The following is a 25,785-nucleotide window of genomic DNA, read 5'->3' as shown; positions in this document are numbered from 1 at the left end:
ACACAGACTCATTGTATTAGCACAGCAAATGCTCTGAGAAGTCCTGCAGAAAAGAAATCTATTTAGCTTTGTGTTTTTCCAAAAGTGTCTCACCAAGGAGCCGGTTCTCGTAAGGTCCTTACTACTTCATGTCTCTCAAGGTACTTGTGTTGCTGCGTTTTCACACTGGAAAGGAGTTGTGTGCTGACATCCTTAACTTCAATTACAGCAAAACTAGTGTAAGGGAAAGCAAGTGTTTAGTGAATGCTTTTGTGTCAGTGGCTGTTCTACACAGTTTCTATATATTCAACTGAATTCCACAGCCTCAACAAGTAGACACACTGGAAATCTGATTTTTATATTTCTGCAGTATGGGATAGTTATAGGTAGTAGTTCTTTCTGAAAAAAGGAAATATAATAAGTTATATGTAATAAATTAGCTTTAAGTTTTACTACATTGTCCTGTTTTTGACCCTTAGAGAACCCGAAGCCCATTAGTTCTCTAAATTGATCATTTTTTTCTACACCTTTGTGGTGTTAACAGAAGTAAAATGGGGAGTGAGGCAGATGCCTTCCTAACTATCCTTCCTCCTGGACTCCAGGGACTCAACTTTTCCACGGTCTCTTCTGACTGGTACCCAAGTTCTATAGCCCAATGAAAGAATCCAGGTTAGCTACCACAATCTGCTCTTCACTTCCTGTATGCACACAACCTCTGAGACAGCCTTTGGAATTGAGGAGGGTTCTGAATGGAGGAAGAACCCTGAATGAAAGACAGAACACTGGTCCCAAGCAGCTGTTCTAACCACCCCCCAGGCAGATCAGCAAGACCTGTCATGGAGACACCAGGACAAACTCCAGCAGGACTTGGGCTGCTCAGACAAGTTCTTATAAGCGAACGTCAGGGGCTGACACCTCACTTTCGGCAAGTAGAGCAGACACGGAACTGTGACATCTATGAGGAAACAGGCAGTTCTCTACGGTACCTGGAAAGTGGTCTCAGTTCAGACCACTTCCAACTCCATCAGCCACAAACAATGATCTCAATGTGATTAATGCCAATCAGCAGCTACCCAGGCCTTATCTGCCACCTGGGTCTTCCAGGGCAGGTGTGCACTTTGGGCATTAACAAACTGACCACTGTGAACAATGCTTTTTTTCTGAGGCCTATTTTTCTCTGGATATGTTGGGGATTTAGTCCCAGGCCTCACTGTGTATTGAGAAAATGGACCCCCGTGCTTTTAGCTTCTTTCGTATCAAAGGAACCCACTGTTTGGGGAAAATGTAGAGTTACAATCTGAATTCAGTCTCAATCATTTGAGGCTCAATTATGTTGAGAATGAAGTTCTAGTTTTGGTAGCACATCCTGCTGCCTATTAGCCATGTGAGAAGTAGGGGTGATTTGTCTGAACGCTATTCTGCTATGCAGACACAACGATTTAGAAGAAGGATCAGAGCAGAAACCGAGCTCAGATTATTCACGACCCCCCGTCTGCCCACACCTCTGATTGCTTCTTAGGTATGAGGATGAACTGCATTTAGAGTTAACTGCATTAATTTGCAGGCAGATTGACGTCAGCAACTGAAATGAAAATTTACATACGATATAGAAATGATTATAGAAATCATACTCTAAAATAAGGATTGTAACTCATGTACAGAACGGAAAGATAATGCTGGGTGCCAACTTTTGTTCTTTTCAAACAGGGATGGTTAATCACATTAGGGCTAATTTCATTATTTGCATATTAAACTTTCTATAGTCGTGAGTCATTAGATTTTGCCAGCCAAAGTCGAAGTTCTTAGGAAAATTCACATTAACTTTAAAGAGTTGTGTGTCTGGGCTAAGGTGGTTTTAATCATCACTCTGAGGGAACAGCTTGCATATTGACATAATTTCCATACGATTACATGGGAAGAGGTCAGGTCCCGGCTAACTGCAGTCAGCTAAGTGCAGCCGTTCAGGTCAAACCACACAGCTAGTTTCTCCTCAAACGATGAAAGCACACAAATACACCATCCAAAGTGCCGGCCGAAGCCCAGAGTTCAAAGGCAGCTAACCCAGCAACTCTAACTGGATCCAGAACACTTCCCCAAAGCCCTCCACAGTTTAAAAACTAGGTCTATGTCAACTTAGTGAACACGAATTCTTTGGGGAAGTGATTTCTCATCTCAGCCATGGCCCAGTGGCTTCCAAACAGCAATCCGTAAAGGAGGACCGAGAGGGTGGTCCCGGAGGGAGCTGGAGAGAGGGTTGGGATTCAAGAGAAGCCTGACTGGGACCAGGCGGTAGGAGAGGAGACTGTTTACTTGGGCCGCCGCCGCTGGGGTAGGAAGGCGTCATACAGCCCCGGGAGGAGACCTTTGGGTGTCTAAGGCATCGCCTGCATAAAGAAGCCAGGAAGCAAGTTCTGCTGCTGTGGCTCGGGGAAGTGCAAAGTGCTTTTTAAAAGTTAACATGTGCGCTCACCGTGCACAGCTGGGCTCTGCCTCCAGTGGAGCCCTTTCCTCTTGCTTTATTTTTAATCTCAGGAAACTATACTCCCTTCTTGCTACTTCTCACTGCCTGTGATTCTACCCTCCCCTTCCCCTCCTTCTGGGAGGGAGGATAAGGAAAAAAAAAAAACAACCCAATCCAAACCACACCAAACACATTTGCCAGATCTCTTACCGAAACTCTACCCTGGGGTGCCAGTCACCCCCATTTCTGTTCAAGGCACAAACCTCAGACCATTGTCCTTATGTAAGATAAACATTCAACCTCGCAGGGTGCCCCCAATATCTACAGATGGTTTTGGATGCAGCAGCCAGGAGGTAGGCAGCCTGTGCCAGGTCTCCCATTGACGTGTTCAGATGGGTCTAGGACCTGGGCACAGAGAGTTAAACCCTAAATTAGCCATGAGTTAATATATGCAGCCCTGATCACCCCGCCTTGCTGTCAATGCTCCCCTCCCCAAGTCTCCCCCTTCTTCTTTACAACCCCCACCCCTCACTTAGAGGCGACAGCATAAGAAATTAAACACTTGTGGGTTCATTCGAAAGAGTGAATGAAATTGAATAAGCTCTCAGTACTTGAGGCGCACAGCGAGCGCCTGAATGGGACAAGCCTCCGAAGTTGAATGGAGTGTCTTTTGGGACCAATTTGTCTCTTTTCACTCTTTCTTCTTCTCTCTTTGCTGACAGATGCACAAAGGCGGAACTGCGCCGTGCAGCTTAGCCGCATGCACCCGCGGCAGCTGTCACTTTTGTCGAGCGAGTTAATCAAGCAAATGCCACCATATCCCACTTTCTATAAGGAACAACATGTTATAGACAGGAGTCTTGCTAGAAAGAGACTTTATTTTAACTTTGATTGGCTTGGTCCCCCCCCAAAGATTTTCCCCCTCCCCCCAAAAAAGGAAGTGGGGAGGGGAGACTTAATCCAAGTCAACGAATTGCCTACAAAAAATCTTAGATTTAATAATAATATTGTACATGAGGCCAAAGACTCATTTTTTATTTGTTTGTTTGTTATTTCATCAGACTGAGGGCTGCTATGATCTGGTTTTGTTTTTGTTTCTTTTCTTTTTTAGGTGTGTAAGCTATTGTTAGCATTGGACTATTAGATTTTATCACTCAAGTTATAAAAAGAAAAGCAGAGGGCAGAAAATAGTACTATGCTATGGATGTCTGGATTAATTTGGCTCTCTTTTCCTTTATAAAGCAGGTCATGTTATTTACATATTTCTTTTGATACACCTCCTTGCCCGGCCAAGCTTACAAAGACCAGGCTAAATACATAATGACGTCTCTTTGTACATCTTGCCTTAGCTGGTTCTTTAGATGAATGCCCAAATTTATTTCTAATGTGCACCAACAAATGTACACAGGCTCCATCTCTCTAATTCAGTGGAGCCAAGTGGGAAGCCTTTGAAAGAATTCCCTCATGTTTGTATCCACATCCTCTGCTCCGCAGTCAGTGCGATTTGGTGGCCTTGGGAAGCCACGGGCAAGGCGTGAGCTTCAATGACTGTGCACAGTGCTGACCTCAGCTGCTGCCCCTCCCTACCCACTTGGAAAACTGAATGCTCAAAGCAGACATATTTTCAATAAACAAACTCTTTAGAAACGATGTATTTAGACCACTTTCCTCTGGCCAGGGGATTTGCCACATTGAAGAGTTGGCTGAGAGCTATCTATCTGGGAAGCTCAGGAAAGCTGTAAGACAAACCAGACACTCCCTCCTTCTCACTCATTTTCCTCCTTCCTTCCTCCCCCTCCTCCATCACCTTGTCACATTGTTTATTGTAAGCTTTGGTTAGAAATAAATCAAGGCAGGACTTGGGCGACACCTGATCGCAAATTTTCACACTGCTGACACTGTAGGCATTATTGGATAATGGCCATGTACTGATTAAGTTGTAGCCTCATTTCTATTACATAGGGATTGTATAACCATAGTATTCTGTAATTTTGGATTACATTTTCCTGTTCTGTAAAGTATTGCTAATCTGTGAAACCTTATCTCACCGTCGAATACTTTTAGCTATGTAGGTACATTAAAAGAATCAACAAAGCCTTGTAGGGAAATCTTGGGTATTGTTGCTTAATAATACCACTGTGTCAAGCTTTCCTTAGGGAACTCAAGCTGCTAGGGTAAACCACTTATCAACTGTCTGGGATGTAATGGTTTTGTGTTACCATTGCCTTCTCGCCAGTAACACACAGGACCTTATTCTTGTGGTATAAAAGATCTTACACAGAATGCACAGGGAGATACAGACCGAAAGCTGAAACCCACCCCTTCACCGGGCCTGGGGAGAAGGGGCTTTGTAGCACACACGGTGTGAGATTTCTCATGGTGCTCAAGCTCCCCTCAGCTCATCACAGTGGTCCTGTATGGAGCACCCATCTTTAGACCCAGATTTACTTCTGTTCATAGACTTGACCTTAAGGACAACACCCTCCTATTTGGGAGGAGGCCTTCCCTGGTGGTAGTGAATTCTTTAAGGGGAGTCTCTCTGATTAGCTATGCATCTCCTATCATTGTTGTGGACAAACAATGACTAACAACCATGACTGCCCAGAGGGTCATCAATTGTCATTTTTCTCTGTGCACTGCTGTGATACCATGTAGGGAACAGTGGCTGTTTTGATAAGAACCCCAGTGGATGAACACAGGACAAAGAATTGGCAGAATGGAGGCTCCTGGGGGGATGGGGTGGAGAGCACATATCAAGATCTGAAAGCATATCAGCTTTCCTTTTTCCAAGTATTATTTATTGCTGCTGTTGGAGTTATTATTATCATTAGTGTGTGTGCATGTTTTGGAGGACAGTGTTGTGGAGGTAGGTCCCTCACTCCTTCTTTACATAGGTTTCAGGGATGAATCTCAGGTTGCCCAGCTTTTCAGGCAGTAAGACCTGCTGAGCTATCTTGTCTGTCCTTTTTTTTTTTTAAATTTCTTTTTTCCCTAAGACACCATGGTTATTAGGTATATCTCTCTTTGGGTGAGAAAGGAAGGTGTTAGGTCTAGGATAGACCACTTCCCAAGAATCTAAATTGGTGAAGTCAGTTTACCAACCAGGAGTTCAAATTTCTAACCATAAAAACCTATCTCCTAAGGAAGTCATGGGACTCACAAGCTTTCAAGAGCCCCGGAGAGGCCTTGGGCAGAGGTAGCAGGCAAGGAGCACTCAGTAGCATTATCTTCAATAAAATGCAAATTATCTATGATAAGAGCCCACAGAGGGACCTCTTCCCCCACGGCTGTTAGGAGAATTTAAAAGAAATAGTATCTCTAACAAACAGTATGGTTGTTTCCAACACGCCATGAAGAAAATGCACATGAAAAAAAACTCTAAGTAATGTCATCAAGATAGCCATTTGTTGGAACTTTTGATGAATTGGGGTCTTTCCCCCTCCCAGTGGCCCTGCTCTGGGTAGCTCACTCCTTGTACATCTTCACTATCGGAGAGTGACACCCAGGGACAAGTACCATAAGAAAACCAGACTCAAAGGGGACAAAGAAGGTGCTCCTGCTTTAAACGCACAGGGAGGCAGAAAACAGAACTAAGACATCGCAGAAAGGGGTTCCAGAGCGGCGGAAGCAGGAAAGGCGCCCAAGGAGTCTTCATACAACTAAAAGCAGCAGCGGAGGCTGGCGAGGTGGCACAGAGGGCACGGCCCTGGCCAGCAAGCCTAATGGTCAGAATCACAGACCCTGGCACATGGTGGAAGGAGCAGGCTGGCATCTGTAAGTTGATCTCTGATTTTCACATGTGTGCACCCCCACAATGAATACATACATCGGTAAGTAAATGGGCTAAAAATTCATTTCCCACTGAATTAATCAGAACACTGTATTTTGAATTAAAGGTGATTGTAAAAAAAATTGATAATTATATCCTTGGAAGGCTTAATGACTATTTTCAAGTTAGAGTTGGAAATAGAATAGAAAGTGCACTTGAAAGAGGACACAAGATACTAGAAGCAGACTAAGACAGGGACTCATGGGTCCCTGTTTACCAAGTGAGTGCCCAAGAGCGGCTGACTCGGTGGCACCAGGGCCGAGACCTGACTCAAGGCAAGGGATCTAGCTTTCTGCTTCTGGGACTTTGACTAATTCCAGACCTTGGATTTCCTGTCTTCAAATGAAAATAATGGTATATTTTATCTCTTCCCAATGTTGCTACCTGGGAAAAGGATAAGAAGCTGTCTTGCAGATTGCAAGGTATGGTTGGTATGAACAGCGATTAGAAATGAAAATATCCTTTGTCATCTTTCATCCTAAAATCTGGATCCATTAGCTTTGAACTATTGATATTTGAGTAGATAAACCTCGGGTGTGGTGGGGAGTGGGACTTTTGCCATCTGCCCACTAGAGGGCAGTAGCGCCCCTACCCCACGCTATCCACCATGCTATCCAATGTGTGCTGGGAACAAAATCACCGGTGGTGGTGAACTGGTCCTCAAAGCTGGCTATTCTCGGCCAGGCCAGATCCACCCCTTAGAACTCACTCTCAAAACTGACTCTTCAGCTCCATCAGCCTTAGACCATGGACACAGAATGTCTGGTAGAGAAAATGGCTAAAATGGGAACAGTATAAGGCAGTCTAGTGCCCAGTCCTGAATAAAGAACATATGCTAAAAGACAAAACAATGCATTTTAATTAAAATGCCAGGCTTTGAGGTTAATGGAACAGCCAACACCTGGAGAGAAGATATCCACAACCTTGGCCGGAGCCATCATGACTCAATGAAGTTAACTTGTGCATGTTCTGAAAGAATCTCTCCACAAAACAGTGTGAGGAGATTGCTCAGTCAGCAAACTACTTTTTTACAAGCATAAGGGCCTAAGTGTGAAGAATCGCATACAAGTTTTACCTTATACTTCCATATGCACATGAACACACATATATACACACTTGTACACATGTAAACCTGTACATATAAACACTTGTGTGCTCACATTTTCTCTAAGTCAAGTTTATAGGGTTCATAAGGATGTAGTGTTGGTTGGACATGGTGGCATTTGTTATCCCATCAGTTGAGAAGCAGAGGCAGTGTTAGGCTGGCCTACAGGTTAATACCCTATCTCACAAAACAAAAGAAAGTTGAAAAGTTACCGAGTGGGGGAGTCAAAGACACCCCAAATGGAACAATGCTTCCTTGTTTAATGTTGAAGCACAGACTTCCACCTATCCTCTGCCCCAATCCTAGGCCTGTGTAGATGTATAGATCCAGCTCGGGTCCTGGGCTTTCTGTGGCCCCTGTCCCTTTCATCCAAATGGATTGTTGTTGCTAGAGATGGAACCCAGAACTCCACATATACTCTAGGCAAGTGCTCTACGTGCCCGTCCCTCAATCATGTGGTTGGGGGCCTGCAGCACAGCTGGGCTATTGCTACTTGCTATCATGTCTTGTGATCATTTGTTGTTGTTTACAGATCCCAAGCTACGTAGACGTTATCGCTGCCTAATGCATCTTTAACATCAGACAAGGGTATGGGTCGCTTTCTGGCTGTGAAGCCACCAATGACAAGAGCACTAAGAAAGACTCACAGGGCCATTTCTGTGAGGTATGCCCCCGGGTCTGTGCTTAACAGGCACTGTCTTGTTCAGTTCTCTGAATCTAGAGAGTGGGGGTCCATTTATTAAAACCACATTTTTACAGAAGAGGAAATGAGCCTGGGGATGGACCAGTACTGAGCTCAGGGATGCCTGACTGTAAAGCTTGTGTTCTCAATGCCTTCATGATAAAAAGGGACTAGCTCCTCCCAGATGTGATGGGTCCTTCCCCCAGAGGTGAGGGCAGTGAGCCCGTAGCTCTGTCCAAGCGCTGGAGCTCTATGGAAACCGCACATGGGTGAGGGCCAAGTTCAAGCTGAGAAAGTTAAGTGCTAAGGCTTCTTTGGTGTTTATGTTTTAGTCTTTAAAAGGATGGCCTTTGAGACAAGTTTTTGAGATATCTGCCAGGTAAGGCATTCTTAGAGTTTTTTTGGTGATGAAATGGCCAGAGACAATGCTAATAATTTATATAAACTCAAAACTCCAACAGCCGAATTATTAAGACAAAGGATTTATGTGGGCAGAGGCATCCAGCAGAGCAGGCTTTATTTATTTATTATTTATTTATTTATTCTCTGCACTGTGGACACTGCATGGGGCTAGTTTTGTACTGCGGGCTGAGTCTGTGCTGTGAGCAACACAGATGTTTGGCTGCATCTCTGACCTCTGACCTCTGCCCACTACACACCATTACATCCCCAAACTCCAAGGTAAGCGAGTGGAAAATGGCTTCAGATATGGACCACCGTCTCTGCAGAACCAAACTACACCAGAAGGACATACTGATTTAGTTCTCTCTGAGGAAGAGGACCTGAAGAACTAGGATTTCTCCATCTCAGAGTGAGTTCCTAGGTCAGAGATATATTTTCTGAACAAAAAAGGGGAGATTTCCTTAAAAGGTGATTTAGTGGATTTAGTTAGAAAACAATTCATGCGTTTAACATTGCTGATCTTTCTTTCCTTTATTGTGTGCATGTGTGCACCTGCGTGTGTGAGCATAGGTGCGCACGCCCCTGCACTTGACAGAGTGTGTGTTGGGATCAGAGGACAACTTGTAGGATGGGTTTTCTCCTTCCACCATGTGGGGTGTGGGGTGTGGGGTGTGGGGTGTGGGGTGTGGGATGTGGGGTGTGGGGTGTGGGGTGTCAGGTGTCGGGTGTGGGGTGTGAGATGTGGGATGTGGGATGTGGGGTGTGGGATGTGGGATGTGGGGTGTCGGGTGTGTGGTGTGGGATGTGGGGTGTTGGGTGTGGGATGTGGGGTGTGGGATGTGGAGTGTGGGATGTGGGGTGTGGGATGTGGAGTGTGGGGTGTGGGGTGTTGGGTGTGGGGTGTCAGGTGTGGGGTGTGGGATGTGGGGTGTGGGGTGTGGGATGTGGGATGTGGGATGTCGGGTGTGGGGTGTGGGGTGTGGGATGTGGGGTGTCGGGTATGTGGTGTGGGATGTGGGGTGTTGGGTGTGGGATGTGGGGTGTGGGATATGGGATGTGGGGTGTGGGGTGTGGGGTGTGGGGATTGAACTCAGGTCATCAGGCTTTGCAGCAGTCACCTCTATCAGCTGAGCCATCTCATCAACTCTTGACTGCTGATTTTACATATTATTTGTTCTTTTTTAAAAAATGGGTTTTGGGGGTCTGAGCTGTACTTCAGTTGCCAGGAGATGACAACAGCATTCAGGGTAATCAGCAGCTACATGATGAGTTCAAAGCCAGTCTGAGTTACATGAGACCCTAGTTAAAAGTTTTTTTTCTGTATGAAATTGAAAGGGGTCCCCTCTTCCATGGTTGGCACACAGATCTGGTAATTAATAATAACCCCATCTTGGATAAGACCTACAATTTTGTTGGCATGACTGGCTAGTCACAGTGAAAATTCCACCAAAGGCAGGCAAAGCAATTCAAGATGGTGAGTGACATCACCCTTGAAGTAGACTGACAAGACATGGGAGCTTCCTGCTGTGGGTGAGTTCCAGGGTTCCACAAACAGCTGGCTGGGAAGCATTCTCCTCTGCTCTGGGAATTGGGTGTGAATGAAGGATGTGAGAGGAGACTTTCTTTTGAGGTTTTGGACATGGGAAAATGGCCAAAATGCTACCTGGTAGAAGCAGCTATTTTTCTTTTTTGTTTTTTTGAGGCAGGGTTTCTCTGCATAGTCCTGGCTGTCCTAGAACACACAAAGGTCTGTCTGCCTCTGCCTGCTGAGTGCTGGGATTAAAGTCTGATGCTACCCGACCCCACCATTTTTCTTATCTTTCATTCCTTTTCCCTCTCTAGTCAAGGTCCCTACATAATTTCAAAAAGGAAAGAGAAGCCATTGGGCAAAACCATTTTCCTGACCTAACACCCTGTTTCAGGCCCTCCTTCTGGCTGCTAACAAGGCTGTTCTAGAGAAAGCTAGGGAGAGAGGGCCCAGAATCTGCGCTATTTCACAACTCTTCCCATTAGCACTCCAAGTCCCCTCAAGGGTAAGGTGCTTTGTAGCATAGGAAGACTCGTGAGCTAACTCCTGGGTGGACAATGGACTTCTTAAGTTTCTAACAAGAACTCAACTCATCCCTGCTCTCCTCATCAAGCCATACTCATCAATTCGTATGTGATAGTGGTTTGCAGAGGGATGGATGTGCAGTGTCCACCTGGGAAGGCTGATCTTCCTCTGAGATGTTACTCTGCAGTCACCTCTTGACTTCCAGATCAGGGTCTCTCAAACAAGGATGATTTTACACACAGGGGAAATTTGGTCCTACCTGGAGATGTCTGTCGTTACAATTTGGGGAATGGTGGTTGCTGCTGGTATCTCAGGCAGGAGTCAGGACCGTGACTCCATTCTGTAGAACATAGACTAGCTTCCACAACAAAGAATTATATAGCTCAAAATGTCAATGTGGCCAAGTGTGAGAAACCTTGTTCTAAATAATGTCTTAGAAACTGAGGGCTGTAACCTGACCAGGGGAAATTTTGTTAACACACACACACACACACACACACACACACACACACACACACACACACACACACACACACACGTTTATTTGTTTCTCTGTGTAGCTTTGGTGCCTGTCCTGGATCTCACTCTGTAGACCAAGCTGGCCTGGAACTCACAGAGATCCACCTGGCTCTGCCTCCCGAGTGCTGGGATTAAAGGCATGCACCACCACCGCCTGGCACCACCAATATTTTTGAAAGGTAGAACAGAGCATACCAGAGGCATTACATGTAGTAGCGGTAAACATTGGTTCACAAGCTGTGTGTGTGTGTGTGTGTGTGTGTGTGTGTGTGTGTGTGTGTGTGTCCCTATGCAAAGTTACATTTTTTTAAACTTGTTGTATTGTGTGTGTGTGAGATGCATGCATGCTAGGTGGAGTACTCTACCATTGGTATAAAATTTGCTTCTTCCTAGGAGGTGAGGGAAAATAAGTTTGGAAATCACTAGGTTTACTTAATATCTTTTGAACTTTGGTTTGTATTTGAAAACAGAGGATACTGGTTGAGTGCAGCTGGGTTTAAGGCTGAAATCAAGCAGCTTCTCCAATGTCCCAGTGGTGCTGAGGCTGGAGATCACTGACTATACTCTGAATGCCAAGAACCTAGAGATGATGTTTCATATTCTATCATTAAGGATAAAATTAGAGAGCTGGTGTGGTGGCTCATGCCTGTGGTCTATAATCCCAGAATTTAGAAGGCAAAGGCAGAAGAATTGCTGAAACTTAGAGGCCATCCTGGTCCAGGCAAGTTCCAGGCCAGCCAGGGCAATACAGGAAGAGCCTGCCTCACAAAAATCCCCAGACAACCCCCAAGTAAACAAGGAATAACAAAATCTACAACAAGCTTTGAGCAATGTTGCTCACTTGGGGCCTGATAGTAAAACCTTGAGACACGAGCCTTAGCCTTTACGTGGCCTGGCAGGGAGAAAAAGAATTCACTGGTTATTCAGTGGGAAATATTAACTTACTATATCTTGTCTACTTCCACAGAATGCGATGATATTTGTTCCACAGAATGTGCCTTGGTTACTCTGTGTCCTGTGTGTGCATGTATATGCCTATCTGTGTACACTTGGGCATGAGTAGCATGCTTAGGAATGTACTTACAGCCTCCATGCCACAAGTTTGCCATAAGAAAATGAGAGAAACCTTTTCTAAGATACAAAAGTGTTGTGCAGGTCGTGTTAACACGGATACTGTGACCTTAATGTAACAGAGCAACCAGCCTGGCTTCTTAGGATGATTAATGGAACATTCTCCTCTGGAAAAGAAAGCAAATTAACTGTCTTCACCAAATGTCTCCTGGAATAGAGAAAGCTGTTCTCATTAAGACAATCAGCTAAACTCTTTGTAGCACACGGGCTCCAGAGAAAATTAAAGACTGGGTTTATAGAAGATTTATTTGCCCTACAGTAAATAAGATTTATTTCAATGGATGGCCTTGGAAGGAAGTAGCTAGATCTAGAAGTCCTATTTCAAGATATGCTACTGCGAAGTAAATCTGTCAGGATGCCAGCAAAGAAACCATCAACACTCAATTCCTTTTGGAGAAAGATCTCCCATTTTACATAATTAATCTGAATCGATTAGTGTTCCTCTATCTTTTCTATGTACAAGCCTGCTGAAACCTCAAGCCACCCAGCATGGAAAGAAGAATGCCCGTGTCCTCTTGGGAAAGAAATATATCTTAAGGACTGGGGTGTAGTTAGTGGTAGAGTGCATGCCTCACATACACAAGGCTCTGGGCTCTATCCCCAACACTGAGAAATAACGTTCTATACCTATGAATCCAATTTCAAAGGAATCAATGACTTTTGTTTTATTGTTATTGTGTATTGTGGAGGTCACAGAGTAAGAGAGAACTTATATTTGAATAAGGAATTAATTGCAATAGGGACTAGAGCTATCAGAACATCCTCCTACGTTCTCCTTTCCCTTTCATCTTAGTAGAGCTTACTTCTATCATCTTAAAAAAAAAAAAAGGAATCATCTACCAGTAGAGGTTTATTCCATTGGCTAAAGACCTGGTTAAAACTACACATATTGCAAGAAGGGCAGGAACACAAGCAAATCTGTGCAAAGCAGATGTACATAATGGGAGGTAAAGAAAGCCTGAAGTTACTGTGTGACTGGGACTGGGAGGATGGCTGGGAGGATAGACTTTTTGAAGATGAATTGAGATCTTTTTTTTTATAATTTAAACATGTGTGCTTAGTACAGTTTTTTAGCTATGATAACTCACTCCCTTAAAGATAAATATATAATATGTATATACACATGTACACATTCTGTTTTTTACTTAATATATAGTACATGTTTATTTACAAATATTCACATACAACACACCTGTTGTATGTTTTGTGTAAGAGGCAAAATTAATTACTAATCAAGGAGAGAGGCGTGTGCAACTTCTTCTCCTTCCCTACTCTCTGCCCACTCCTGCATCCTTCCTGGAAAATGTATCTCTTCCAAGTCCCTAATGCATGGCTCAGGTCATGTTGCAAACACCAGAATCTACAACTAGTGGAAGAGTCAACTGTGTCTCCTTCCTTGGCTGGGTCATGCATCTATTTTGCAGTTTGGACATATATAATCACATAGGACATGAAGGGTGACCCAGCAAATGGGTGTGTAATTGAGGATAAAAAGAGATAAGGTCACAGTTCGAATTAAATGTGACCTGAAAAGTATGGAAAAGAGCAACATCAGGCTGACGTGGAGGCTTCATTTCAGACTGGTAACCTCAAAGAAAATCTGAGAGTTAACTACGAAACCTTCCTAATGGTATAGACTTACCGACATCAAATTCACCAGTTCCATACTTCGTGGGAGTAGTCATAATGACTTAAGAAGAACTAGACCATGGGACAGGAAGAAGGCTCAATCGGTAAAGAAGTTGCCATTGCGCAAGGGTGTTGGACCCCAGAAGGCACATTAAAAACTGCATGTGGTGTGAGTGATTTGTGCCTGTCATTCCAAAGGTCGGGAGTCAGAAGGAGAAGAATCCCCGAGGCTCACAGGCTAGCAGTCTTGCTGAATTGGACTGCTGCAGCTTGACTGCAGCAGAGACCATGTCTTAAAGAAGAAGAGGTGAGCCATTGCGGGAGACATCAGACACCAACCTCCGGCCTCCACACATGGGTGCATACACTCATGCTGATCCCTGCACCACAGAATTACCAGGCCATGACCTCAGATTCATCCGTCCAGCCCAGATGTAGGCATGTGTTCCATCAAATGCAGCCCAGTGCTCAACGCCTGGCTGACTTGTGCCATGGCCCTTGTGCCGCTCTTGCAGCTCAGCCTCCCCACCCCCTTAAAACTGGCTTCAGAGATTCTCTCATATGCAGAGAACAGCTTTAAAAAAACCCCGGTTTCTGCTAAGTTACTAATTATGCTTAAGAGAACTACTTGGTTGAATTCAGCTTGATTTTTTTCCCCCTCAACAAATCAGTTCTATGTTTAGACGGTAATAAACTCCTCCAGTCTGCAGAGCAATTGGCACAGTGGTCCCTCTACCAAGTCGGGAGCATGGAAAGAGGGCCAGTGCTGGTTGAAAAGAAATGTATGTGACATCACACGCAGCCTTGCCCGCACATGGTGTTGGCATTGGAGCCCGGTTCGCACAAACTTCTTACAAAGAATATTGGGGGACAAGGGAGGAATTCTGAATACAGACAGCATATTAGGGGAACACTTATTGTCATGGAACTCAGAGATCTTTAACTTAAACAAAGCAATTTTTGATGACTTCTTTTGGGAAAAATGCACACAATGAATGTAACTAGGAAAAAACCGAAAAGGAGAATATTCAGCTGACCATCTCTGGGTTTTGGGAACATAACATCCCAGTGTTCTTAGTTTTCCTTAACCATGTTTTCTAAATGTTTACAGTGTATACATACTGCATTCTAACAACTAGGTATTCATTACTTCTTCCCTTCTCTGCTAGAAGAATCTTCCTGAAGGCTGGAAGGCTGGTTTAGTGCTACTACTTCACCCCAATTCTGTTGATGGGGTGAACATCAGCTCAAGTCTGAACCACCTGAGTGAACAAGGGGTACCGAGAGACCGACCGTGCTACCGACATGATGAGAAAGTGTGCTCAAGTCTGGGGGTGCAGCTCAGTGGAAGAGCACTTAGCAAGTTCAAGGCTCTAGTTCAAAGCCTGGCACTAGGAAGAACTTGAATTTTAAACTGGTACAATTCTAGGAAGCCAGTTTGTTTACAGAGAGGGGCATTGAGCTTAGAGAGGAAACCCTGAGGCCTCTGTCCCACTCTGGCTAACTTCTGAGCATCATTCTTGATTATCAGTATTCTGCCTGCTTCTGAAATATGTTTTAGCAAAGTAAGAAATAACCAGGCTACTATACAACAAGGAATATAAGCAAGCTTGACGTTAACATCTTAAGCAACAGGGAGGCGCTTACAAACCTCAGAACAGGTATGGAGTTTTGTTTAGCAAGACAGACCATCCAAGAAAAGGGTTTCCATTTCAATATTGAAGATGAAAATAATGAGGGTGGGAGCTATCACTTACCAAATGCTTCCTTAGATCCGGATGCTGCACATGGACATGGCATCTCACTCGCCTAACAGTGCCCGAGGAAGCTTCTGCTTTTATCACCCCGTTACCTAAAGGAAGGCTCTGAGACATTAAGTACCTCATCTAAAGTCTTGCGGAGCAGGTCTGAAGGGCCAGGGCAGGGCCTCTGGTCACGGCACTGTAACTGCCGTGCAGGGCACCATGGTGGCTATTGCTAACAGCAGAGAGAACTTATCCCCCAGTGTCTAGAAGGTCACACACCTTGATGTTCTCTGTTCAGAGCTGAAAACTGCTGCCTATTGAACTGGCGAATGTGTCCCACCTCTCCCCCATGCCTACTTGGAAGCGATTTCCTTCATCTGGCAGTTGGTGGCATACCTTATGGATTTAGGAACATAACATTGTAGCCCGTCTTCAGTCCGTACTTCCTGGAGCGGCATGGTTCCTATTTTGATTGATATATATTCACACATACAGGCCCTTATAATTTAATAAGGCTCTTAAAACAAGGTTTTCAGTAGATTTATATATAATCCAGCAAGCATATTTTAATAGGCAGAGGGTTCACATTTCAAATTACCGCTTTAGAGGGAAATATTCACACCCAATTATTGTGCTGCCACATAAAGTGAACAAATACTCGGTTTGAAAATGGAACAGCAAATCGAAATCTGTGCAAGGCAGCGAATGCCAGGCGGCATATCCCTCTGAATCTGTCCACACCGCCTGATTAAGCTCTTACAAGGCTGTGTGGTAAGGGGCCTTTTCCTGATCTGATAACTGCCAGGGAGAAGCCAAATGCAGAGTCTATCTGTAAATGCTTAATCCTCCAGAAGGCAGATTAAGTGTATAATTGACCTAGATAATCCATGTATCATCTCTAGTCAAATGTTCCCCGGGCCTGGGTCACAGTGACGTGGGGCCCGCGGAGGAAGGCTGGAGCCAGCGCGGCATTACCACCAGTGTGGACTCCGTCCAAGTTTGAGATGGCTTTTTAATCATTCCTCCCTGAGCCTGTGAGGTTTAAGCAGATGAACCCACCCTAAGCACATCTCTTTTAATCCTGATTTTCTTCTCAGTCTGTGTCTTCAAGAAGTACAAGGAGGAAAGAAAATAAATTAATTTTTGTTCAGACCTTGAACTCTTAGGTGCTTCTCTTGGTGACCTGGTGTCTAATTTCAGAGAGCTTTCATTTTTTTTTTGGTTTTGTTTTGTTTTGAGGGAGATGTTGAATTAATCACCAGAGAAGGAGGAAAAGAAATGCCATCTGCATGATTTACGAACACTCCAATTGGAAATCACTCTCCTCAAGCTATTTCTCTCTTCGTGCTCCCGTCCTTAGCCCTGCTTTCAGAACACGGAGCTTATTGCAATCCGTGTTTTCATAAAGCATCGGTAACCGACAAGGAGGCAAAGCTTCCACTCAAGTCTCAGAGCGATGTGATCTTCCTTTAAAATTCAGCTCCACTGATATGCCTTAAATTCACTGTGATACATACCATGATGTTCACTTGATTTAAATGTCTAGATATTTTGTTCCTAAATATTAAAATCTTATTTTCGGCAAGTGAAAACATTATAATTGTGCTTCATTTTTTTCTCTGAAAGATAAAAAAGGCAGATAAAGCGTTCATTTGTACATCTAAAATACCATGGGAATGGCTCAGGGATTCCTCTCTCATCAGAACATTGCTTGGATTGATGAAGTCCCTTTTAAAGGTATATTATTAAACAAGCACTGTTGGTATTTTATAGAAGGACTATATAAACCAAACATGTTAATAAACAGGGAAACTTTGACTGAAAAAATGTAAATATCTGCTTAAGCAATATTATGTCTAAATGCATTTCCTAAAAAAAAAAAAAAAAAAAACCTACAGAATGCCTGATTTAAAAAAAAAAAAGTGGAGATGAATTTGGAAAATCTGTTTTTAAGTTACATAATAAAATAGATACAAAATGCAGAGTATCAAATATAGAGCCCCAAATGCTATGCTGATAATCTCCCACAAGAACCCTCTTCCAGCCAAAAGTACAGTGATGAGGCAGAGAGAAAACCAGCCCAGAAATCACCGGAGAGGACCTTGTTAAAACAAAATAAGACCCCAGAATTCTTACAGACAAACACAAGGAAAGCCGTCCCGCCTTCCTGCCAGAGTGCAGGCAGAGCAGCCAGGGGAAGACACAATACAAAAACGGCAAGAACTCAAGGGATCGACCATGCAAAGAAAGCTAAGACTTGAAACACGGCTAAAACAACAAAAACTCCAGGCCGTGCCTCTGAAATGACAGATGCCGGCAGGACCAGAGGACCAGAGAATGACAGGGCAGTCAGAACCAGCAACCCCGAACGGCAAACAATCTCAGAGATACACAGCTTTTTCTTCATTCAAAATGCTAATTTTCTATTATTCATTTCTGCCATTTATCAAAATGCAACAATTTGGGAGAGAAATCACTCAGATCAACAAGTATTTCTCAATAGATTTCTGCCAATTGTTTAGGAAGCTGGCCCAGGACCTCCATCATTAGAGTGTGGGGTCAAAAGAGTCAGGTTCACTGCAGTAAGAACTGGGGAATGGCAGCGTTCACAGGACCCCTCTGCCTCGATATTCCCAGTTTAGCTCACTGGACACAAGAGTTTTACAGAGCATGAATGCAAAAGAAATAAACACCATGCTTGAGGAAACAGAAGCCGAAAATAATCAAACATGTTGGTAATCTGATGATTTGCTCCTAGATTATAGAAAAACAGTAAGTACTGAATTAAATTACTGAAGCTGCATGGTAATGAAGCTTTTGGGAAGCTCTGGGTTTTTAAATGACAAATGTTTTAAATCCATGACAGATTCAACAACTCTATAAGTTTTATATTATTTATTTATTTATTTTTGTATCACATCAGTTAGGTTGCCTAGCACCAATGAATTCCGTAAATTAGGGGACCAGGTTTTGTTTGGAGAGTAATAAAGTGGCCAAGAAACTCATATCTAAACAAGCTTTTAAAAGGTGATTTTTTTTTTGGTCCCTAGGAGGTTGGACAAAGAATGGTTATCATGGTTAGAATGGTAAAATCACATGCTCCGAAGAGGGAAGTGAAGACTGCTGGGAAAAGAAAATGGGGGCAATGTGAAACTGAACTGTGTGTATGGGGGCGGCTCCTTGGAGGTTCACTGTGTCATCGACGCTGGCTCAGTGGACTATTACATGAGGCTGGATGTGCTTGTGAATTTTTGAAAGGACCACCCCCCAACATACAACCAGAGACAGAGCTTGCTTTTGCAAAGTATGTTCCTAGGAAGGTTTCTTTTAATTATTGATTCACATTAAAGCCCAGAGGGCTGGAATGTGCTTGGGTTCTTCTAGTTAGACAAGTCTGTTTCCCCTCTATGCCAGGCAAGGCTCCCTTTGAACTTCCAAGTGAAGATTTGGTTGCAATTCCCTTACAAAGAGCCACTCAAATGACCATTTGCCTCCCAGCCTTCAACAGCAATACCTTCACACAAAGTTTTCTCCTTGCACTTGTAATTTAAAAAAAGAAGTGAGAAGGGTGGATTATTTGTCCATGAAGAGACAGGCTAATCACAGATTAAGCATCAAATTCAGTACTAGATGTTTTAACGTTTCAGGGATCATAGGTTATTAGCACACACATTCATACAGGAACACACACACACATGTACACACATACATACAAATAACACATACACACAACACACACACAAACACGCAACACACATATACACAACACACACACACACACACACACACACACACACACACACACACACACACCACACCACACCACACCACATCACATCACATCACATCACAAAACTAAAAACCAGAAGATACCGATCAAAGAAGAAAACCAGGCAACCCAGGCATTGAAAAGAGCAATCCACAAGCTTCTTGAAAATTTGTAGTTTGGAACTGAATTCAGTGGAGATGGGCAGAATCCACACCCTAGGCATAGACCTGAGGATGCTGCCCGTCTGTTTTCAATGCCTATTGGATGGGCAACAGTGCCCCAAACAAACTGGGCTCAGGACTTTCATAGAGGCACGCATGCAGAGATGGGGAGGCCCCACTGGCGAGCTTTATGCATGTATGAGGCATTCTCGGTGGATGTGGGTCATGCTAGAAGATGTACACAGGAAGATTATTTGATTCTAATTCATGCCACTTGATATAATGTGATAAAACATTTGACATGAGAGATAAGTTCCATTTTAATCTGAGAGAGGACGAGTGGGAATTAAAAAGTAACAAGGGTTTTGTCGAAGGAAGTGATGCAGGGGAGAGGGGTGGGGAGCAGAGAACAGAGGTGATGGGAAAAGGAAGAAGGAAAAGAGGGACAGAAAGGAGGCTTTTGGACACACTGGGAAAGCCAATGAGCTGGAAGACAAAGCGCAGAGAGTCGGAAGCTGCAGAATCTGAAAGCAGTGCCAACAGTGAGCTCATTTAGCTACGGGACAAAAACACACAAAACACAGCGTAAACTGCTGAACACAATTACAGGACAAATACAGAAACAAGGGTTCCACAGTTGAGCAAAACATTAGTGTTCGGGCTGGCACTAAAAACACAACAACCTGGAGAGGAGGAGCTCACGTTTCACCGGGCAGAGGCAGTCTGCACAGTGACAGCGGCGGCGGCGGCGGCGGCAGGGAGAGCAGGACACCAGCCCCAAGGCACTCTGGCCGGGTCTCCACAGGGAGGTCCGGGAATGGAGAAGCAATGTACCTGGGCACATGAACTAATTCTATCTGCTTTGGTTTCAGACAGGCAGACAGTTTGAGACCACCGCAGATTCCTTTTGACTTCAGTGGCTTACTTTGCAGTGGTACTAAGTCTTCCTTAGAAGCCTGCATTTTCTGTTTTGGTTTGGGTTGATGTGGCTTTCACTGAATTTACCTACTTCTACTGAGGTAGGTGGATAGACAGGAGGCACCATGGATTACAAGAGAAACTGACCAAGCGACTCACATATAAGCCTTAGACAACACCCGGGGTGGAGGATGTCTAGTCTTGCAGAAGTCCCAACATGTTGAAAGACATAGTAATGTGACATTTACTGCACATCTGCATGCCACAGCTGGCATCAAGGAGTCACCTCCCCTAGGATGGGCTGCTGGCCTCAGCATCCCCAGTGGGAACACGTCCCTTACACACGGCCAGATTGCAAGGAGGAGGACAGGGACGGAAGAAGGTCTTTGCCAGTTCAAGGAATCTGCCTCACCAGCTCCATGCAGAAAACGCCTGCTTGCCGGGAGGCTGTGTGCTGTCCACATACTACACAGACTGGGACTCAGACACAACCACACCAGGAGTGGGTTCAGAACAGACACGACAGTTAAGAGCCTAAGGCAGAGAGAGGGAGAGGAAGAGCTTTTCTCTGAATCAGGACCAATCCATTTTCTCAAAATGTGACTTATCCCCCGTCTCTCATTTTGTCACATTTTGGAGGGTCTCCTCCTTGGGCTGCAAGGAGGAGAAGGCATTTACTTACATCAAATAACCTTTCTATATACATCTCCTCATTGACCTTATCACGAAGGACATCCTGAGAGTGGCGGACGAAAGTCACATAGGCGTCGGCCACATCCATGCCGGGTTTCTGCAAAGAAACAGAAAGATATGAAAAAGGACTTTTCAAACCTCAGTGGATTACTGTCTGCCCACGGCCCTTTCCTCTCCCCAGGTCCCCTGCACACTTGCGCTGCTGTTATGAATACGTTCTTCAGTTCTGGACTGGCAGGAATTGATATTAGATCCTCGTGCTTTTTAGAAGACAGGAATAGAATGTTATAGAGTCTTTTACACTATCTTTTTTTCCCCCTTAGCTTAGCTGATGGCCAAAATTCTGGATCACCCAGTGGCATTCTCTAGCTTTGCTTTAGACTACAGTTAAAAACAAACAAACAAAAACACCCAAAACTAATTATCTTCTACTATTTTCCTCCTTTCTCTCTGTAAAACAAAATAGAGAAAGTACTTCAGAAATCCTGCTTCAACGACTAGTCCCTTCAATTCAAGACCCTCTCAAGGGGAGTTCAGCCTGAGAATATCTGATGAGTATTTGTGTGCACTTTGCTCAGAAAAGACCCTCAGCCATTTGTCCTTGCCTTCCAATGCAGCCTGGAAATCTAGGGATAGAAAAAGATGAATGAATGAATGAATGAATGAATGAATGGAAAGAAAGTCAGGGAAAAGGGGGTTGGTTGTTAAATTAATTAGATTTTCTGGAAAGGTAGGCAGGTGGCTCATCCAGAAGTTAGGAAATGATTTATTGTGAAAAAATAAGATATAAAAAAGAAAAAAAAAAACAAATCCCAAACAGAATGTGCACTGCTTGAGATGTCAGAAATCAAAGTGATCTCCAAAGAGACCCATTAAAACACTGTAATGCGGGTCATTAGGAGAGCTGCCATAAACCTCTTAAATTTCGACAGTAGAGTTGTATGTTTGCTAATAACTAAAAAGATTAGTTTTCATTACTGTGATTTACCTTAGATCACAAAGTATCATTTCGCTCTAAGCCGTGCCTGTCAGGCACTGCAAATTGAAGTTAGTTAACACTTCCGTGTAATTTCCAGGGTGAAAATGAGGAAGGTTTGGAAACAGTAGGACTGTATTTTTTCCCCCTGATACAAAGCTTACAATTATCAAGCAAAGGGCCAATGCTTGGCCCCCGGGATGCTGGTAACATTTCTTCACACATGCTGAAACAATGACAAGGTATTAATTTGAAAAACAATGAGAGACACCCCAAAGCCACAGTATCAAATGTTACACTTCCCAAGCAATTTTCAGCAAGTGGATAGAGCAGTTTCCATGATGGTCCCATAACTGTACCAGTTTTGTGATACGAAACAATAGCAGTTCTCCAATGAGATGGGAGTAATTGGCGCTCATTCTACATTCTCCTCTCTCTGACAGCTGTACATCAAAAGACATTCTTAGTACGGATGGGGATCCTTGCCCGGGGAACCTGGGAAATTTATTATTATTGTTTGCTGTCTTCCCTGGGATACTTGCAATCTAGCCTTTTTCCTGGGTCCATCTCAGAGGTAAGATGAAGTCAAGTCAGACTGGGCAAACCTCTTGGTAAGTTATCGTGTTAGGAACAGGGCTTTGCAATGCTGATATCCTCAGCATTCCTTCCTTTCGGTAAAGCCCATTTCCTTAAAAGGACATGCATTTGAGGTGTAAAAACTCATGATTTTAAAAAATCAAATTGATTTCTTTTCTTTTCTTTTTTGAGACAGGATTTCTCTATGTAGCTCTGGTTATCTTGGAACTCACTCTGTAGACCAGTCTAGCCTTGAACTCAGAGATCCACCTGTCTCTGCCTCCTAAGTGCTAAGATTAAAGGTGTGCACCACCACCACCACCAGGCTTATTGACTTATGAATTTATCTATCAGCACACCATTTACCAAGAGTTGATACGGTGTCATGTATTAATTTTGGAGTTTTATCGGCCTTTTCCTCCTAGAACATAAGCTCCATGAAGAGCAGAACTCTGATTCTTAGTACACAGGGATGATGCCAGGTACTCAGTAATTATTTGCTGGATGAAAAAATTTATGAATGAATGACCAGACCTCTAGTCACCTCCCTTTTTGAGCTCTTCATTCCACTGTAGGATTATTACTCCATCCCATGTTGGAGCTCTGCAATCATTTGAACATCCTGGCCTTAGTGACAGAGCCAGAGTGGGATTAATATCTCCTATCTGACCTTCAAGGATCATGGCAGGCAGCTATAACAGTGTAGAGAAAAATGTCTTGAAAGCCATGCATTGCAATACAAATCGGAACTACTATGATCCCCTCTCCTTGATATTAAATCTTACTATTAGCATCTACTTTAGACTCAGAAAGGAAAAGGAGACTTGATGGAGACAGACACAAATGAGGTCTCTGCACAATTAGTTCTCTTTCTCCTGCTCACCAGAGCCTTCCTTTGATGTGAGTATCACACCTGATTCAGACAAGTCTGGCTTCCATCTCTTGATGGACTGGGAATAGAGAAGAGGGAAGAAGGGAATGTCTGAGAATAGTGTGCTAATGAGAGAGTCCTATTCTGGTAGGACGGACAGCCACATCAGACACTTATGCTTATCAACTGTTGGTATTCACGGGAAAAGGGGGAGCTGTTCCTACACCAGGAGACCTTGCAAGGAGAAGACAGGCAGTCATCCTGGTGAACACTGAGTTACTTAGAAAAGATTCAGTTACAACCAGGACATCATTTAAAATAGCAGGGGTACAAAGGGCAGGAAGGATGCGTGATACATTGTAAGTAGACTTCCTATGAGAACAGCTGAGATCAAACCCACTGATAAATAAGAAAACTGATGTGTGTTTGTTACAAGCTGAAAAGCATACCCGACTGAACAACTGACGTCAGCACTGTCTCTTCATGGTAGGATCAGCCTTTGGGTGATGGCTTTAGATATGGCTAGGACAGACTGACAGAATACAACACAGACTTTGGAAAGCATCTAAACATATACGCAAAAATAACTGCAGAGCGGACTCTACCACATGTGGAAGACATAATTTAGAAGTAAGGTGCCCTGTGGACCAGGCAAAATCTGACATTCTCATCTCAGCTTGTCCCTACCACATAGGCAGGGAATACAAACTCCAGTTTTTGGCACATTAAGCAAGCTTTTAGTATGAATGCCAAAGAAGGGTTAAACTCTAGATTTAAGAAATAGAAATGTGCTGAATTATGGGGACTAGTGTCTCTTTCTGCTAGTGGGACTGAGAGGAAAATCTCCGTGATAATGAACTCATGGTCAGCACATGGGACTAAACAAACTGTGTCTGAAACCTCACAGTCCAACATAAAGAATTCAGAGCAAGGCATGACTTAAGGTGAACACATTCAGGGTTAAAAGCAAATGAAAAAGGCTCTAGAAAGCTTTATGGAAATGGATGCCTGGTTCCACAGAATCTGTTTTAATTTGTCTGCCAAGTGACCCAGGAAAATCACTTATGAAAACAAAACCCCAAAACCCAAACTCTCTAGGTGTTTCAGGTCAGTAACTATTGATTTAGCCCACTGGTTTTCATATTTTTATAGAAGAATGGGAAAGACATTTTAGAAAGAGATTTTAAAGGCTCCACCCAAGGGCTACTAAAATTCGAACCTCTGGGGACAAGCGTTGGAAATTTAAGATAATATATTCAAACAATGCCCAAAGTTTTGCCATGTCTTACTGCTATACATCTTGGTATGGCCACCAGTGACTAAAATAGGTAAGTGTGGTATGCCAGTGAACTGGTTCTTCAAAAAAGCCCCAAACCTATGCACCCATCCATCCAACCTACCAACCTACCTACCAACCCCTTTATTTGTACTGCTTTCCAGTTTCCAAAGTACAAATACTACTGGAAGGCTGATTTTGTGCACATTGTCTCTTGGAACTAGAGCAGATGGGCTCTACTATTAACCAGCACTCCTGACTCCTCCTTGCCTACCTGCCCAGGTGACCTTGGGCATACTATTTAACCTTCTAGGTACCTCAATTTCCTCTTCTATTGAACAGGATGAAATGAATGACAGCCTCTTACAGGACCATCTTCAAAAGTCAATGATTATTTACTATATGTAAATACTATATATACATATGTGTATTGTGTGGCATCAATATTATGGAATTAGTTATTTTCTGTAATACTTAGTATACTGTTACTGACTATTAAAGTATACATTTCATCAATTTACTTTTAAAGTGTAGCATTGTTCTAAGTCATAAACAACTGGTACAATCATGAGTTTGGTTTACTAATTATGTTCTTTTTTAATGGTAGAATAATCACTCAACTATCCAAGCATGTGTCTATGCATTAACTAGACTCATCCTGTAGTGTGACAGAGTATTTAAGAACACGGTGTGAAGTATGAGCATTATTGCTCTCATCTGCCTGGCCCTCCTTGACAAGTGAGCCTCCATTTCAATTTTCCCATCTCTGAAATGGAAGTTACAAAGATTAAATGTTAAAAGGCTTAAAACAAGGCTGGGCATTTGGTGGTTGCTTCAGAACACTTGGCTGCAGTGGTTACGATCACACTCTGTGTCATCAATGGTAGACAAACCATATTGGGGACCATGCTGTGTCCTTTTCTTCAGTCCCTTTGGAAAGGGAAACTCTGCCAGGTCATTTTTGTTCTTCTCTATCCTCAAGTTCCTAATATAGCACCATCAATCTACAA

At 43.5% G+C, this 25,785-nt stretch overlaps 1 protein-coding gene across 12 annotated transcripts in view; it reads right to left on the bottom strand.

Moving 5' to 3' along the window:
• The window catches only part of Cadps (calcium dependent secretion activator), a 440,161-nt gene that overhangs the window by 18,061 nt on the left and 396,315 nt on the right, over positions 1–25,785 (bottom strand). For all 12 annotated transcript variants that reach the window (XM_076544508.1, XM_076544497.1, XM_076544503.1 and 9 more), the window contains one exon: positions 21,066–21,173. In XM_076544508.1, coding sequence (XP_076400623.1) covers positions 21,066–21,173 — 108 coding nt within the window. The remainder of the gene's footprint in view (positions 1–21,065; positions 21,174–25,785) is intronic.

This window comes from Peromyscus maniculatus, chromosome 9 (assembly GCF_049852395.1).
Source record: "Peromyscus maniculatus bairdii isolate BWxNUB_F1_BW_parent chromosome 9, HU_Pman_BW_mat_3.1, whole genome shotgun sequence".
In the NCBI taxonomy this organism is placed as follows: Eukaryota; Metazoa; Chordata; class Mammalia; order Rodentia; family Cricetidae; genus Peromyscus; species Peromyscus maniculatus.
Note: the sequence above shows the minus strand (reverse complement) of the source record. Positions and strands in the feature narration are given on the sequence as shown.